Consider the following 17,098-nt stretch of genomic DNA (forward strand, 5'->3'; position numbering starts at 1 on the left):
AGCTGGGCCCTGGGGAACAGAAGCATCTTTCACCACTCAAATCCTCCTGAAGCTTTATGAGATTTCACCCCGCTGCTCAAGAGAGGGCTTTGAATGTTTTCCAGAGACCTAAATCCCCATGCAGAAGTGGATTACAATGAAACAACAAGGGGAAAGAAAGTGGACTATAGTCACACAGCCTGTAACGTGCTCGCTGCTTGGCACAAAACCTTTGCCCCATTACCCAAACCTCCAGCTTGGAGGAACTGGCCCGCGGCACACTGCTGGCTCCAGGAGACTGGACTACATAGGCTGCCAGATGCCCCATTTTATGTAACAGAGAGTCTCTGATGGACACGAGAAGCAGAAGATTGCAGCAGCTGCCAATGGCATCTGTATTTAACCTGTCCTTAAATCCAATCACAGCTGTGTAGGTTACACTTCATTATACACCAAAACAATTTTGTAAAGTTCTATTTTAAAAGAGGAATCTCTGCCTCCTCCCAAATTAAAAAAAAAAGTTTTATTAAAAACACTGCATCTGTATTTGGACAACAGCACAAACACCTTTGTCAGTTATCTGTTCAGTTTTTAGGATCAGAGCAAGCAATGTGCGGCCTCTGAAAGTGCATTAGAAGGTCATGCATGGACTGTAGCCATATAACTTCTACTCAGAGTCGACCCACTGAAATTCTTAGTTCTATGTGATGAACATTGGTTTCAACTCCTTGTTTCCTTTTCTCAATTTTGGCAGCAAGCAATTTGCCCAGAGCAACCTTTGCCAACCTGATGCATTCAAGATGTTTGGGAGCACAAGTCCCACTGTGGCTGGAGCTGCTAGAAGCTGTAGTCGAAAACAGCTGAAAGGCACCAGCGTTTGGGAAAGGCTGGCTTAGAGACTATAAAATACACAAATTATCATACTGCATTGGACTAAGGCATGCAGGCTTGGGGGCTATACAGAACTATTAACCATAGTTCTTAGAAATAGAGTATTGTATTTATGGGAATAGTACAAGTTAAAGCAGATTGTTACTCTCTCAAACATTGTGAGCATTGTGCCTGTGTTGCAAAACACACATGGTTTCTTAATAGGTATCAGAGAAGAGAATATTACCAAACAAATCTTTAATTCCCAGTAATCGTTTTTCTTGTGCAATTAAGCTGCAAAGGCAACATTCTTATAGGTGTCTAAGCTTTGCTTATATGGAACTATAAAGTGTGGTAGGTCTGCCATAAAGAATATGACTTGAAAGCGTAAAGGACTCAGATAAGACATACCTGAAAATTATTTTCTTTGTTCCCGTTTGCCTTCCTATGTTATTTTCCAAAAAGACTTTGAAGCCAATTCTGTGAAACACTGTTCTAACCTTGAAGAAATGCTCAGTAGGGCTGAAAACATTAGTTAGCTGCTGTATGATGGCTCTTGCAACTTAATTAACATTAATTAAATTTGGCGGAAGTGAATGAGTCTCTGATACAAAAGGCACTGAAGGCATGTGTTGCAAGTGTAGCCAAAGGCTATAAAATGGTAGGGATCATAAAGAGAGGATGGGAATGGGCATATTAAATTATCAGGAATACTGGCACATTCCATAGGAAATATCTGTCACACATAAAAAGATAGCAAATAGTGGCTTAGAAGGATTGACAGACTCAGGGCTAAGTCAGCATTAAGAAAAAAGGGATAAACCTATCAAACTTTCACATGGAAATGAAGGTATCTAAAAACCCAGTATGATAGCTACAGCCAATGTGTGATGAAAAATAACCCACGTCAGAAAAGACTCAGAATAAGCAGGTTACCTCACAATTATTGCAATAACTCAGAGCATCTTTGGTTTTTAGAACTGCCCCACAATAAATTATGCTGTTACAATTTGGGGCCTTCCATTTACCACTGCAGCCTTTAAACATTGCTCATACTACGATAATCTAAATTCAGTGTTAAGCGTCAGAAAAGGTACTCCATATAGTCTTCCATTTGCTACGATATTTAACTCCTTAAGTACAATTCTGCGTTTAGTTCCTAAACTTGCAGGTCCTTCTGCTACAATTCAATTTCAATGCACTTTCTGAAACACCCTTCCGAACAAAACACAAATAGAGTACTAACATTATGTCATTTTATTCAACAAGCTTCCTCTGACAGATATTTTAAAAATATAAAATCAATTAAATATTGACAGATACATGCTGTAAACACAAAACATTTACAACAGATAAACATAAAAAGAAAAGGAGAGGTGAGGTGAAAAGAATCTGGGCAGTGTAGTCTTACTACAACACACAATGGATTGGATTCAGAGTAACCTTAGTTGTACTTAGGTCCCACTTAAATTATATTAGTGATGACTTAAGATTTCCCCTGAAAACTAGTTGAATTTAACCCTTGCCAAAGGCCGGTGGGGGAAAGGGGATAGGATGGAAGTGTGGCTTTGCCACAAGGGAAGTGCTCTGCTGACTGGACATCCCATCTGCCTTAGAGGCCCCTCTAAGCCCCCAGGAGCCATGGAAGCAGTACAGCCATTGTTTTTCCCATTTGTGGTGGGATCAACTGGGGGTGACCTTTGAGCCACTGCATTCAATCCCCTTCGCTTGTACAGTCAACATACTGGGCTACCTACTGATGCTGTCCTGAACCTGCCGTAATTAATTTCCCTCCCATTGAAACAGGCGGGAGGAAAGGTTTTAAAAACAACCAACCCTGTCAGTATGGAAGGGTGATGGCGGTAGCAACACCTTCCAACTCCCAACAAGGCCAGAGCAAGCTGGTAGGGATTTGGAAGTGGAGATTGCCTGCTACTTAACTCTCCGCCTCATCCCACTTAGGACTGCTCTTCTCGCCTGGATCCAATTTACTGGCCTAAATGGAAAGAAAGAGAACCAAGACAGCATGGGAGGAAAACCTCAACACAAATACCGGTAATGGGACCAGTGACCCATTAACCACGTATTTCCAAATATTCCAGGACTACAAATGCAACACACTTTGAACCATTGCAAGCAAGGATTTTAATTACTTCTTTATGGCTGTTGAAGCCTTTTTCTATGAAAGGCTGGATTTGTGCAAAGATGATCAGCTTTACAATCGCTCTCTTCTGTTTAACACTGTGACACATGTTCCATGCCTCCTTTTTCTCCTGCCTCTTCTTGGTCAACAGCGACCTTGCAAAGTTTCAAGACAACAGACGACCAACATACATGGTAAGTGCAAATTGAAAAGTAAAAGCTGTCTAATCAAATTGCTTGCACACCTATTGCTTTCACTCAAAAAATAATAAAATATTCTCTACTTTTCTACTTACAATTTCTAAAAAAAAATGCAGTACTTCTTGAAAATTAACACACACACACCAGCTTACTGAGGTAAAAGTATGCCCCCATTTCTTGGAATGGGTTATAGCATGCATTCTCAATTCTACTAACTCCACCATCTCTTTCTTTTTGGCTATTGGTATCTGTACATTTTTGGTTACCCTTCATTTCACCCAACTCCACTCACACACAAATATTATCTATTTACATTGGTTGGTTTCTTTTGTAAACATCGATGTCGTCATTTCCAGACTTTAGGTATGACAAGGGAACCCTGGGACCCAACCTATTTTAGCACAGTTCAACAAATTCACATTTTTGTATACTCGCTCACTTAAATGTGGCTAATATTTGTTTTCCAAGCAAAATGGCTTTACAAACATCAGATTCGTCAAAAGACATAAAATTAACTTCTCAGGGTACGAAACTTTGGCTTTCGCAGGCTGAGCATTGGCTGCTTAATTGTGGGCCTGTCTTCAAACAGGATGGCTTCACTTTCTGTGGTTGGAAATCTGTTTCGATAGATCTCAGGATACTCTTTCTGAAACTGAGGAACAAGATGCCATGTTAGTCATACTGAAGTTACAAAAAACGAACACAGTGCTACAACCAAGTAATAATTCTTATAAAGACAGTCAGGGGTGAGCAGGGAGGTGGCCAAGTTTGTTTTATTTTCTATTTATTTTATTTATTCAATTTTAACATTCTACTTTGCTACAAAATACTGGCTTAAGACTTCTTGCTATCCAGAATGAAACAATTATTTCACTGGCAACCAGCTAGCTACAGAGTAGGAACTTTAAAATGTACTTTTGGCTGAATTTAAGAAAGAATTCAAGCCCAACAAAGTCTCCATTACTACAAGAGAGAACAGAGAATAGTAACAACAACTTGGTGATTTAAAAGCTGCTTGCTTTAGAGCTGGACTCCAGTCATAAGACTTAGAAATTCTGGGACAAGTACAATTTTGTGTAGGGGGTTTGTCCAGGAAAAAAACAAACTCAAAGGTTTTTGCAGAAGAACAGAAATCCTCTGTATTAAGCTTCCAAAGATATTGTACTTTACCCAAAAGTAGATTACAGTAAATTGTGTGTCAGGTGACCTTGAATAAACCAAACTAAACACTTACTGAGGGGGGAGGGGAACCCCTACTTATTCAACCTAGCATGCACTTTTTCATAACAATTGCAGGGGTGTTCTGTGTCATTTTAGAGTACTACTAATATCAAAGCAGAGACCAACTGCAAAAACAGCATGTCCACCATTAACCCTTTAAGCCCCAAATCCTTTGCATACTAATTGGAGAGCAAATCATATGGGACAGTGGCATTTATTTCCAAGCCAACATGCCTAGGATTCGGCTGGTGAAGGAGGGATAAATCTCTACTGCAGACTTGCTCTTGATCCATTAAAAAAATGAAAAGAATCCCCACCACCACCACACACCCCTAGTTTGCAAAATGCATTGCCATTCAGCCAGACATCTTGAGGTGGGCTAGATATGATTCTGCATACTGTAGCTAGGGATTTCAATCCCATAAATGAATGCCATGTCCTCCCATTACAGAGTTACAACACAGTTGTATTTGCACTTGCAAAGCAGCTGGCACAACGAACACTGTAGCGCTAGAAAGTCCCTGTTCATCACAGCTGGGATGGGGGTGAATTTTGGAGGTCGAGAGCAGCAGCCACCTACACCTCAGCAGAAGTTCTGGTGTACTATAGGGACATCTGCTTAACACAGATAAGTGCCTAAGCAGAATGCTAATTAGCAGCAAGATTAAAGTAGCAACCTGGGCCAGAGCTGTTATATCTTTGCCTGACTTGCAAGACCTAAAGTGCCACCTAAACCTTTGCGGTACAAGCCTTGTTTTCACCACTACAGCAGAAGAGGCAGCAGTGATGGGGCTGTAGCAGGCTTCAGAAACAGATGCAGCTTTTTTAAAAGGAAAAAGAAAAGATGCCGCTGAACAGATCCCTTTGTTCTTCAGACTGCAAGCACCCATTTCCAGGCAGACAATTTTCATCTAAATGAGATTGCCAGAGGCAACTTAACTGCTAGTTCTGAAAACTAAATGGCTACCTGCTTCACAAATAATGTTGATGCAGGTTTAACATCTTCTATTACCTGCTTAAGCTTCTTCTTCTTGTCTTTCACACTTAATTTTCTGTCCTTAATGACGCTTTCCAGAAGCTCAGCAACTGCTGCCTGAGAGGTGAAAATCTTTTGTGCATCAAATTCCTGAGAAGTTATCCTCTCGCAGTAGGAGTAAGTTGGAAATATGGTGCTCAGTTCTTCCCCTAGGCACTCCATCTGCAAACAAAGATAATGTCAAGTTCCAGGCATTTTACACAGAGTTGGTTTAGTGCATCTGTTAAACAGCAAGTGCTCTCAGTCTGACGCTCCCAGTTCCAATCTAAGCCAGGGATGCACTGAATGGGTTTCAAACCAGGATTCTCTCAGCCCTCTCTCTATCTGTCATATGTGGATGATGATGATAATAATACTGACCTACTTATAGAGGCTGAAACTCCCAAAGGGTAAGATACCAATGAACAATGGAATCAAAGTATGATAAAAATATGACCCAATTTTCTGAAACCACAGAAGTACCCAGGGCCATTGGACTCAGAATTATAGTGCAGAGAACAGTTATAGTATGAAATAACATAATGAAAATTTGATTCCTGTCAATTAATAATCAGGTCTGGAAGTCCACGGAATTCCCTGAAGACCAAACTGAGTACAGTGGTCCCTTGGTTGTAGAACAGCTTGGCTCCCGAACGCTGCAAACCTGGAAGTAAGTGTTCTGGTTTGTGAACATTTCTCGGCAGCTGAACATCCGACGCGGCTTCCTCGGCTTCTGACTGAGTGCAGGAAGCTGCTGCAGCCAATCGGAAGTCCCACCTTGGTTTTCGAACGGTACCAGGCGTCGAACTGACTCCCGGAACAGATTAAGTTTGACAACCAAGGCACCGCTGTAATAGCCTGAAAGCAACCAAAAGATTTCTACAGAATCTTTGCTAGGAGCCAAACTATTACAATTGCCTGAAGATATGGGAAGAATAGTACCTCAAGGATGCGAAACATCCTTATGTTTAAGGGGCAAGAAATGTCAAGTTCTGCATTTTAAGTAGGAGCCTTAAATAGTTAACTAATGTGTCCCAAGATCCAGGCTGAGAAAAAAGACAGCAAGCTCAGGAGTTAAGATCTCTGACTCATAAGAGTTTCTGTTTGAAGCATGAAAGGCATGCTTCAACCTTTTCCCTCACCTGAGTAGTTTTTAAAATTTCTAAGTGTTCTTGTACGGCCACTTGTAAATAAATCGGGACTTCCAGAATTTCTTGGTGATGATCCATTAGAAAGGATACTAATCTTATGGCAAGCAACTCATCAAGATCAACTTCTTCTTCACAACACAATATACATCGAGAAAATGTCTGTATCATCTGGAAACATTTAAACAAACTGGTTAGGAAACAAAAGAATTGTATTGTGGCAATTATTTGGGAAAGAATGTGGTATCATGTTCCTTCCCAAGACATATCCCCTTAACAGTAACAATGGCACAGAAGGGAAGACTGATAGCATTGGAAGCCTAAAATTTCAGTTGTACAATGGAACAACTTAAGAAAAAACTGGAAAGCAATGCATCTTACCAAAGACCTGGTGCCCACTGCATCATGAAGTCGTGGCATATCAACATTTTCACATATTCGAGAGATCATGCGCATCAAGAGTTGAAGTTTTCTGCGATTTGATGGAGGAAGCAATAAGCAGCAGATCTGCAGTGCTTCAATAGCAACTCTTTCTAAATGAGATTGGAGCATCTCTAGCAAATTAAAAATTGGGGACAGACATTATTCTCAGTAACTGTATCAAAAGCAGAATTAGCAATCCTGCACGTTAATTTCCCCGCATAACACAGAGTAATAGTTTTACGGTAATTAATTCTACTTCAGTTAATAAGTTAGTTATGTGCTCTATCCTAGACTTTTGTGCTAAGATCCTGAAGTCGCTTCATTTTGCTCCAGCAATACAGGTGAAGAGCAAATGAAAACGAAACGTTATTATTTTAACACCGAAGTGTGCTAAAGTCCAGTTACATAAAAACGCCTAGCTGGTTGTTTAGAAGTTTAGAGACTAGACGAGTGATTTAGCAGTCCGTGCCCAACAGCAGCTTCTCTCTTTTCTCTATATGTTGTTTGGAAGAGTTGCCCAGTAGCTACGCGGGTTACAAATATGCTGAATTACACAAATATAACAGCATTGACAGAAGAGCACACACACTTGGCATTAGCATGCACTACAGAAAATACTGGTGCTTGCATGGCAAAATATTAGTTTTAAAAAATTACTGAACCTCAAAGGCCCTAGGAACCGTTGTGACAAATCTTGTTGAATATGTTTAGTCATTTAAAACCTTGGGGTTTGTGCAAAGGAAAAAAAAAGGCAGAAAAACAAACTAGTTAGTAAATATAAATAAATAAATCCCATGCTCAGGAAAGCAATCTTACTTGTGCCAGTCAACATAAGGGTGCTGGGGGGAAGCGTGTTTTCTGAAAGTTGTGTTGCACTTTTGCAGAGTCTTTTATTGATGGCCATATCAGAATTCCCAGGTTTATTTCCTATTTTAGAAACCAGTGTAGTGGTGCTTTGGGTTTTTTGGCCCAGATGGCCCAAAGGATGTGGTTTCACCGTGATCTCTGCAACTGGAACATGGGCACTACACCAGCTAGAGCTGCTATTTCCACGTAAACTACGAGATCTGCAAAGTTGCTTTGATTTGTAGTTACCACTAGATAGCTCTTGGTCTGGAATACTTGCTGCGGAAACTCTCTTGAAGCCACATGTTTCTTTTGGGCCAGCGACATCTGAACAAATATCCAAGAAACAGTCTGAATTACGTGCAGAGTGAAACAGCTGGTCTCCATTACTTGCGAACGGTATATGAACTCCAGTTTCAGAAAGTGTTTTTAGTCCGTCTTTACTACACTTGCCTGAGGTGGTATCTGCAATTCCTTCCAAAGAGTAACACCTCGCCTTAAGTTTGAGAGGCACAGCTTGTTCATTTTTCAGTCTTGAAAGATCCTGACAACTCCCACCTGCTAGTTCATGAACGGTGGCATGTTCACAAGGCAAACTATCATGTTGCAACTTTTTATCATGTCCCTTTTCAGCTGTACACTTTACAGAAACTGTTTTGGAAGCCTCAGCTTTGTCCTTTTCGCCAGTCTTGAGCAAACTTAGCAGAAGGCATTCGGTTGACTTGAAAGAGTTTAAGGGTGGAGTTTTTGAAAGAGTCAAGTCATTCCGTGCACTAGATTTTCCACTGGATCTATTTGGAACTGCGATGTAGCCACACAAAACTATCAGAAAATGAAATACAAGTTCAGATGCAGGCGATGTGACAGGACAACAAGACAAGCAACGCAAGTCAGAAAAGTTAAGTCAGAAATGTTAGTCATGTTGAAGAGAACACTTGCTCAGCCAGAGGATATTCAAAAACATAAGTGCAACAGATAGCTCAGATATGCAAGACTAAGGACACATAACAAGAATGTGTTCAGCATTCAGTGCAAAGACTAAGAACAGAAAACCAAGTTGTTAAAATTTATAATAAATTACTTGTCCTAATAAGGCAGCCAGAGTTCACTCTGAAAATAAGTGATTTCCAAGTGAAAACCAAGTGATTTCGCTCAGACACATGGCGTCTTAGTCCATCTTCTCAAATGCCCATTAAAGTTTGAGGTGCCTCAGAACTAGAGGAATACGTACCCAGTATATTCACAAATAACTCATAGTACTGAAATGTAAGCAAAGGTTCAGGAAGACTAAGAAAATAGTCGGCAACTGTTTTGAATACATCTCGTTCAAAGCCCATGTACATTGGCTGGCTCGTGCCATTGCTTCTAGGCCCTAAAATACAAAAGGAAATAAATCTCAGCAACATTGAACTTGACTCTTCAAAAATTTACAACGCAAAACAGCACAAAGAGCTGTGTGTGTGTGTGTGTGTGTGTGAGAGAGAGAGAGAGAGAGAGAGAGAGAGAGATATCTTATGGGGCAGAGGACTCCAACCCCCTTTAAGGTAGGGGTTAGCAGGCAGGAGCTCCAGCAGTAGAAAGCTCAGAAACAGGCATTCTGAAAGGGGAGCCAGCCTAGGATTGGGCCCAATTGCTGCAGCTGGTACAGGGATGGGGTACAAGCCTCCCCCCCCCCATTCTGTATTCTGTATTGGCTGGTGTGTGGATGTGGCAGCCCCTCTGCTGCTCTGAAAAGCCCTGACGGCAGGAGTTAGGATTTCGGCCATAACCATCATTGAATACATCTATACATAATAATGCAAATGGAATTATCTTCCTGAGTGGCAAAAATAAAGTTACAGTTACAGATAGGTAGCCGTGTTGGCCTGCCATAGTCAAAACAAAACAAATTCCTTCCAGTAGCACCTTAAAGACCAACTAAGTCAGTTCTTGGTATGAGCATTTCGTGTGTATCTGAAGAAGTGTGCATGCACACGAAAGGTCATACCAAGAACTGACTTAGTTGGTCTTTAAGGTGCTACTGGAAGGAATTTGTTTTGTTTTAAAAATAAAGTTAGTTAGTTATTCTGGCTGGGGTATGGTGGTGGATGGACCCCTGACAAGACGTAACACAGCAATTCTTTTAAGAACTGCCATTGTACAGATCAGGCACAAATTTGTGGTGCATTTATGGAATTACAGTGTTACTATTTTGCTCTTTTTTTCGGCCTTAATTTCACTTATCTCATAAAATATTCTAAAAATCAGATTATTGGAAGCCCAGAATAAATAAGAGCCCAGCAGATGTCACCAATATAGTATTGGCATTTCTATTCTGTTTTCCATTTCTATTTCAGCCCCTGACATTTCAAACAATGTGTGTCTAACTTACAGTTTGCCAAGCACTTCATAGCTGACAGTACCCAGTGAGGGAGGTCTTCTGCAAGGAAGGGGGTAGAGGAAGGAAGAGACAAATTGACCAGTTCCCATTATTATTCTTAAGAGCAGACTTTACATATTCTTTCTATTTGTCCTGTTTCATCCATCATCTAAGGGCATATTCTGGAAGATATAACATCTCACTTTAACCCTCACGCTACCCATGAGACATAGCTGGGAATTAGAACAAGAGTTACCAGCTGCTCAAGGTCACAATCTAAAAAAGCTTCATGGTTAATTTTCTAGTCACTGCATCACACTAGTTAACCCTTAGCTGACATAACTGGTTTTAAAACATGCAGTTTGAGAAGAAGGAAAAGTTCTAGACTTCCCCTTTGCTCCTTCTTCCCTTGTGCTAGGTTGTGATAATGAAGCATATTTACATTAAAGTTCTGCTGAAATTATTATGATTGCATTTATCACCCACCTTTCACTAGCACATCCCAGGGCGGGTTACAATTAAAAACTTGAAACAGTTAAAACAGATCACAATCACACAAAACAGGGGGCGGGGCTCTGAAAACAAACGTGTCAGGTGTCAAAGGTCAGGCACATCTTCAAAATTCACTGAAAGCGGAATAGTGAGGAAGCCAGGCACCCCCCCCATGGGGAGGGAATTCCAAAACTTAGGGCTTCCAGAGAGAATGCCCTCTCCCAGGGCACCCCGGAAACATCTGAGGGAGGGGAAACTACCAAGAGAGCCCCCTCTGCTGATCTTAGCATCTGGGAGGGTCTGTAGGAAAGGAGGCATATATCTTTCAAATTACTGAGGGCTTTATTAATTAATTAATTATTAGATATTAATTATTAGATTTTAATGCCAATGTTAAATTACCAGACAGGAGAAATGCTGCACTTTCCGTAATATTTGAAGGGGGGTGGGGTGGAAATCAGGTTTTCAAATAATTGTACAGGACTTGCCTGATTTGTCTTGTAGAAGAACAATGCCACGTTTACTTGTATTAGTCATGTTGTATATTATGTACCGAGGAACTATTTGTGCAGGGTGCAATACTTCGTTGAGTGATGGCATGCCTAAAATAGTTTGCAAACTGCAAGGAGGAAAAAAACACAACACCAGATAATTCCAGAACTGAGCACATCACTTTGGGGGGGGGGTGGTGCAAAAGGAATATATATATATATATATATATATATATATATATATATATATATATATGCTTGCAAAAGGATTCAATATATATTGATGTTCAAACATCTCTGAAATGATAAGCATATCGTTTTACTGTGTTCTTAATGTTACTGCCTGCAAATCAAAACCAAGCTTTCATGAAAACTTCACCACTGGGTGATCACAGTAAATAAATCATAGTATAGGGGAAGAGGGGTGGCCATGTAAATCCACTTTAGTGCCTAGTTCGAAATGAATTTTCCTGTGGTGTCTAAGGCATCATAATAAGCAAGGATAAATCTGTTAAGCGCAGACAGGTAAAGGACAAGGACACTAGAGACCGGGCATCTTCAAAAGTCCAACAGAAGTTCCATGAAGTATCACGGAAGCCGTGTTCATAAGTAATGCTTAACTATGATTTACCACTAGTTGCATGAGCTGCTGTGAGTTTTGGCCTCACACACTCCTCCCTCTGCTCATTATCAGCTATGCAGCCAGGAGGAGTTTGGCTGAGTTTAGTTTTGGTTTTCACAAAACCCGGCTTGGTGTTACATATGAACCAGAGATGGAGTAAAGCAAGTTTTAGTTAGTTAAACAAGCTATCTTCATTACCCATTAAAAATAGGTTTTAAAATAAATTAACCAGAGGAGCTTATCATTAAAATATAAACAGGACCAGAGACAAAGCACACACATTATTTCCTAGAAGAAATAACTCTTCTTCCCAGCTTAAGCTACTACAATAATCCATGCACTTTTTATGTTTTAGTAGGACTAGTGCTCTTTAGGAATGCTAATATTTTAATTCAATTTGGTGTATAAGCTTGCTAAGCTCAAAGTTTCCAGTACAGTGGTACCTTGGAAGTCAAATGGAATCTGTTCTGGAAGTCCGTTTGACTTCCAAAACGTTTGAGAACCAAGGCGCAGCTTCCAATTGGCTGCAGGAAACTCCTGCAGCCAATCGGAAGCTGCGTCAGATGTTTGGTTTCCAAAGAATGTTCGAAAACCGGAACAATCACTTCTGGTTTTCGATCATTCGGGAGCCAAAATGTTTGACTCCCAAGGCATTTGAAAAACCAAGGTACGACTGTACTCAAAATGCTCTGCCAGCAATAAAGTATACAACTTAAAAGGAGGCTTCTCCCAACAGAATGCTTTGAGAACCTCAGCTGACCATCAGGACACTACAATGATCTTTGCCCAAGAAGTTAACAATTCTATCCTTAGGCACATTGGGAAATGACGGGAGTGAAGACGACCATTTGTCACTCACTGTATCACAACCGTGTTTCTCCAAACTTCGTCTATGTCCGCTTGGGTTATTTGTCTGATGCACGTATTTTTCCTGTCCTCTTCCATCATTTCACTTTTCACATTTTCTGTGTTCTCCTACAAAGCAGCCATAATAAAAGGCATTATAAATATGTATAGTCAAGACTTTTACTCAAGAGTTGGGAGAGTCATACTGTCTCATAACAACCGTTCTCCACCCCCATCCTTCCAGGAGTCTGGAAGCCAGAAGACCGCTAATGGATGTTCCCACAATTGCTCATCAGTTAGCTGTTCCCACAATGTTTACAGCAATCCTGCAACACCATAACGTAGTAGTGGGCAACTTGTAGCTTTCCCAGATGCTGTTGGACTAGCGTGTTCATCAGCTCCAGCCAGCATGGCCATTGGTCTGGAGTTGGGTTCAAATTCCCACTCAGCCATGAAGCTCACTGGGTGACCTTGGGTCAGTTGCCATCTCTTAGCTTAGCCTAAGTCACAGGGTTGTTGTGAGGATAAAATGGAGAAGAGGGGAACCATGTATGCTGCTACACTGAGATCCTTGGAGAAAGATAGAAATCTAATAAATAAATACTCAGAAGCAGGTCTGTGTTCCATGGGTTTACTCCCAGGTAAGTGTGCATAATGAGTCATAGAATCAGAGTCAGAAATAACCTATTACCTTACATTCCCGGAATTCATATTTTTTGGGTGTTCTTCTGGAGAAATGTGGTAACTTAAATGTCTTTTCTGTCTGTTTAGAAATATTATCTGTGCTCTCACTCAACGGATACCGACGTGGCAGAATTTTCACTGGGGAAACTGAAGGAAACCTGTAATTTTAAAACACAAAAGCTCAACATTGAACAGTAGCGTCACAGACTATTTTGAAACACAGTTTGTATTTCAAAGTATTTGGGAAAGTTTTCATCACTCAAAAACATTTACAGTATAAAGGTCAACAATTTTCATTAAGGTAATGGATACATGTCACATACAAGTACTGAAACGTAGGAAGAAGATGAATTCTTTCGTTGTATGAACAGGATAAAGTAAGCCCACTTTCCCAAGCAGTTTGGCACAAGCCTAGTGCATATTATATCATACTACTAGATGCTGATCTTATGTTACAGCTAATTTTCAATTCCATGTTACTCAAAGGTGGAAACTGAATAAATTAAAACCTCATTATTTTTGGTAGTAACACATGAAACAGGGGAAATCAAAAGGACTTTTGCATCCAGTCAACCCATTTTTCCAAGTTCTATCAATATGGTTATATATTACCTGAACAAGTTATGGTTGTCATCTAGATTCTCTGAGCCCCATCTTCCTTTTATATCCTCTATCACATGATTTTTGAGAAATTTCCTTAACAGCTGAATAGTTTGCTGCCTAGTAACTTCTGGACCAAAATTACTGTTATTCTTCAGTAATTCATGAAGCCAGTCGATTGCTTCTGTTGCAGTAAAACAATTCCCATATTTTTTGAAGTGTTGCCTGTGTTTCCTTCGTGGCATTTCTGCCCGAAAATATTTAGTAACTTCATTCCACTACAAGGCAGAAGTGAAATTTAGGTTTTAAAAAACAACAAGAATAAGCTAAGCAGAAGCTGCAGTTTGGAATTGGTAATGAAACGATAAGTTATCCATCACATAATGCACCAACGCCCAAATATACCACAAACCCTGTGCTGTTTATCAAGGAATTAATGCACGTCAGAATCCTCATTTCAGCCATAATGGCAATTGAAAATGTAGTAACATTCCTCTTTAGCTAGAAGGGTATTAACAAAGGGCTGATTACACATGGCAGTGCTGTGAAGTGTGGAATCTGCAGGTGTGCAAAGGAGGAGTCATATGATCACTCCACGGCTTCCTCAATATAGGCAAATGTTTTGTCCTGCCACCACGAATCACATATTCATTAACCACTAAACATATTCAAGGCCCCTTAAGAGCAGTTAGCACCTGTCAATGCATACTTAAGGTGTTAATCCACAGATTCTAACGTGGAGTAGTAACCACTTTGTGTATGATGTTAAACATGCACTTCTAGGCAAAAGGGCAAACCAGATTAAAAATACCAGCTTCACCAGTGTGGAACTGGATAATTTTCTAAACATCTTTCGTAGCCCTAAATAGAAACCACTTCTGGGTAGTGCTGCATGTAGCAATCACACATGGAGGACTTTACACCCCATGTCCACGGGGAATCAATAAACTGTGACCCTCCATATCTTATTGGACTACAACTCCCATTATCCCCAACCACTTGTCATGCTGGCTGGGACCGCACAATCCAATATCATCTGGGGGATCACAATTTCCCCATCCCTGGTGTCCTTGGGCAAAGAAGCCAGTTGCTGCTTACTAGCATGTGGACAAGGAAGAGAAAAACCTCTGCATGCCATGACTGTAGCGTGCAAAAAGAAATTAAAACAAACCACCCCCACACCACAAACTGCCCCCACCACCTGCCCAGTCTGAAGGTTTTCTCTATTTTCTTTGGGTTTAATTTTGTTTCATTGTGTGTTTTTTATTGGTTTCAAGCATCTGGAAAGGATTGGGGGGGGGGAGAGAAGCTCTTTCGGGGCCCCAAAAGGCAACCTTAAAAAAGAAAAAGAAAAAACAGACACGAAGACAAGCAGACACGCGCACTGTGTCACGTGTGAAGCCTCCCCATCCGCGCACTCCGGGCTTGCTAGCTAATGCGCCGCTCTGCATTCATCGCCCCGGGGCGAGTCCCTCCCTCGCCGCTTTCTCCGCCCCGCTTACTAGCTTGGTGGCTCGGTAGGGACCCGGAGACACCACCCGGCCCTCCATAGCGCGCCCGGACCGAGCAAGGCGAAGGCGATGGCGAGCGACGCCAAGCAGGAGGGCAACTGCTGCCGGACCGTTTGAACGGCGCCCCGGAGCCTCTGATTGGAGGAGCACGAGGTCATGTGACGCGCGCGCACGCGAAGGGCGGAAGGAAGGTGTGTTCTCAGCAGCAAAGGAGGCCGGAGGTGGATAATGGACGCAGTGCCGCAGTTCCCGATTTTTCCCCTGTCTAGGAGGACTAGATGGCATTACTGTATAGGGCGGACGCAGATGGAGTACAATGGAGAGAAAATCGGGCGTGCTGAACTGGGGATAGGCTGGGGTGGAGTGAGATTATGGAGCTTTTCTCCTCCGTCTCTCTTCAGTTCCAGCGGCCAGGGATCGATTCTGTTTGCATGCCGCCTTTCCATCGTTAAAGCCACGCTCAAGGGCGGCTTGCAACCTGAAAAATAAAATTGCACAACTACAAACGTAGCAAAAAAGGTCATAAACAATAAATAAAACATCAAAAAGTAAACAAACAAGCAAATGGGGGGAAATCCACATAAAGAATAAGACCTAAGATAAAAATACAAAAAAGAGAATCAGTAGCAGCAGCAGCAGCAACAAGCACACGCACACACAAAGTAACGCTGGCAACAAAACCCCACACATACAATACACTAAGTAGAAGAATAGAAACATGACCACCCACCCCTCTCCCTCTCCCCCCTCTTTTCTTCATAACCTAACATTGTATGCATCATTAATGTTTCTTAACAAATGCAAGTGAATTGTAGAAATCATAACTTGAAGAAAGAGACATCACACTGTTTTTGTATACTTAAGAAATTTAAATAAAAAACACCTCCCACCAAGGCAGTGCCCTAACCCAAGAACCTGCTGAACAGCCTCAGCTTTTGTAGCTGGAGTCAGTCAAGTCAGTCACCCTCCCAAACCAGGTGGAAAAGGCTAGCAAAGTACTGTAAGGAGCAGGTCTTCCAGGACTCAGACAATCCAGGATTGTTTCTCTCTGTGTGTGCGTTCAGTTTATTCAAAGAGTCAAGTGCCTTCTGCTGTGGAAATGTCCCCCTGATGCCATAGGTGGGTTTGCTTTTTATTCTAGGGTTCATTGGTTGAACTTCCGGGGTCCCTCACCTTCCCAAGGCGTTGCAGAAAAGGAACGGTGGAGTGTGATGGATGCAGAAGATGGTAACAGAGACACTATCAGGAAATTTTCAGTTTTTATGTTGTTGCAAACTGCTTTGATGTATTTTTTTAAAGATACAGCGGTGTATAAATATTTTTTATAAACAAGCAAATAAATAAAATAGAAATGGGAGTCCCTGGACTGCAAAAGGTACAAAAGGAAGAGCTCAGGCTAGGGGACAAACTAGGCTTTATTTCATCTGGTTCAAAGACCCAGTTTGGCATCCCCCATGCACATTTGCACACAGACACAGACTTAGAGCCTCAATGGCTGCCCTCTGGAGGCATTACCCGGGACAAAAAAAAGTTTAGCACCCCAAATATGAGCCACACCTGGGGTAGATGGAAAACACAATAACTGCCACTTTCACAGATTTTCTGTATCAAATTAAGAAACTCACATGATGCTCATTACAGCAACTGC

At 41.3% G+C, this 17,098-nt stretch overlaps 1 protein-coding gene across 1 annotated transcript; it reads right to left on the reverse strand.

The window, feature by feature from the left end:
- Positions 1-2,088: 2,088 nt before the first annotated feature.
- On the reverse strand, positions 2,089-15,570 carry DEPDC1 (DEP domain containing 1). Its single transcript, XM_081867286.1, is given in 12 exon segments — positions 2,089-3,844; positions 5,426-5,611; positions 6,571-6,747; positions 6,958-7,130; positions 7,816-8,667; positions 9,077-9,217; positions 10,217-10,262; positions 11,177-11,315; positions 12,669-12,784; positions 13,347-13,497; positions 13,952-14,217; positions 15,442-15,570. Coding segments are annotated over 12 exon segments (2,436 nt in total). The 5' UTR covers positions 15,490-15,570; the 3' UTR covers positions 2,089-3,703.
- Positions 15,571-17,098: the final 1,528 nt, after the last annotated feature.

This window comes from Podarcis erhardii, assembly GCF_964252035.2.
Source record: "Podarcis erhardii genome assembly, chromosome: 6".
Taxonomy (NCBI): Eukaryota; Metazoa; Chordata; class Lepidosauria; order Squamata; family Lacertidae; genus Podarcis; species Podarcis erhardii.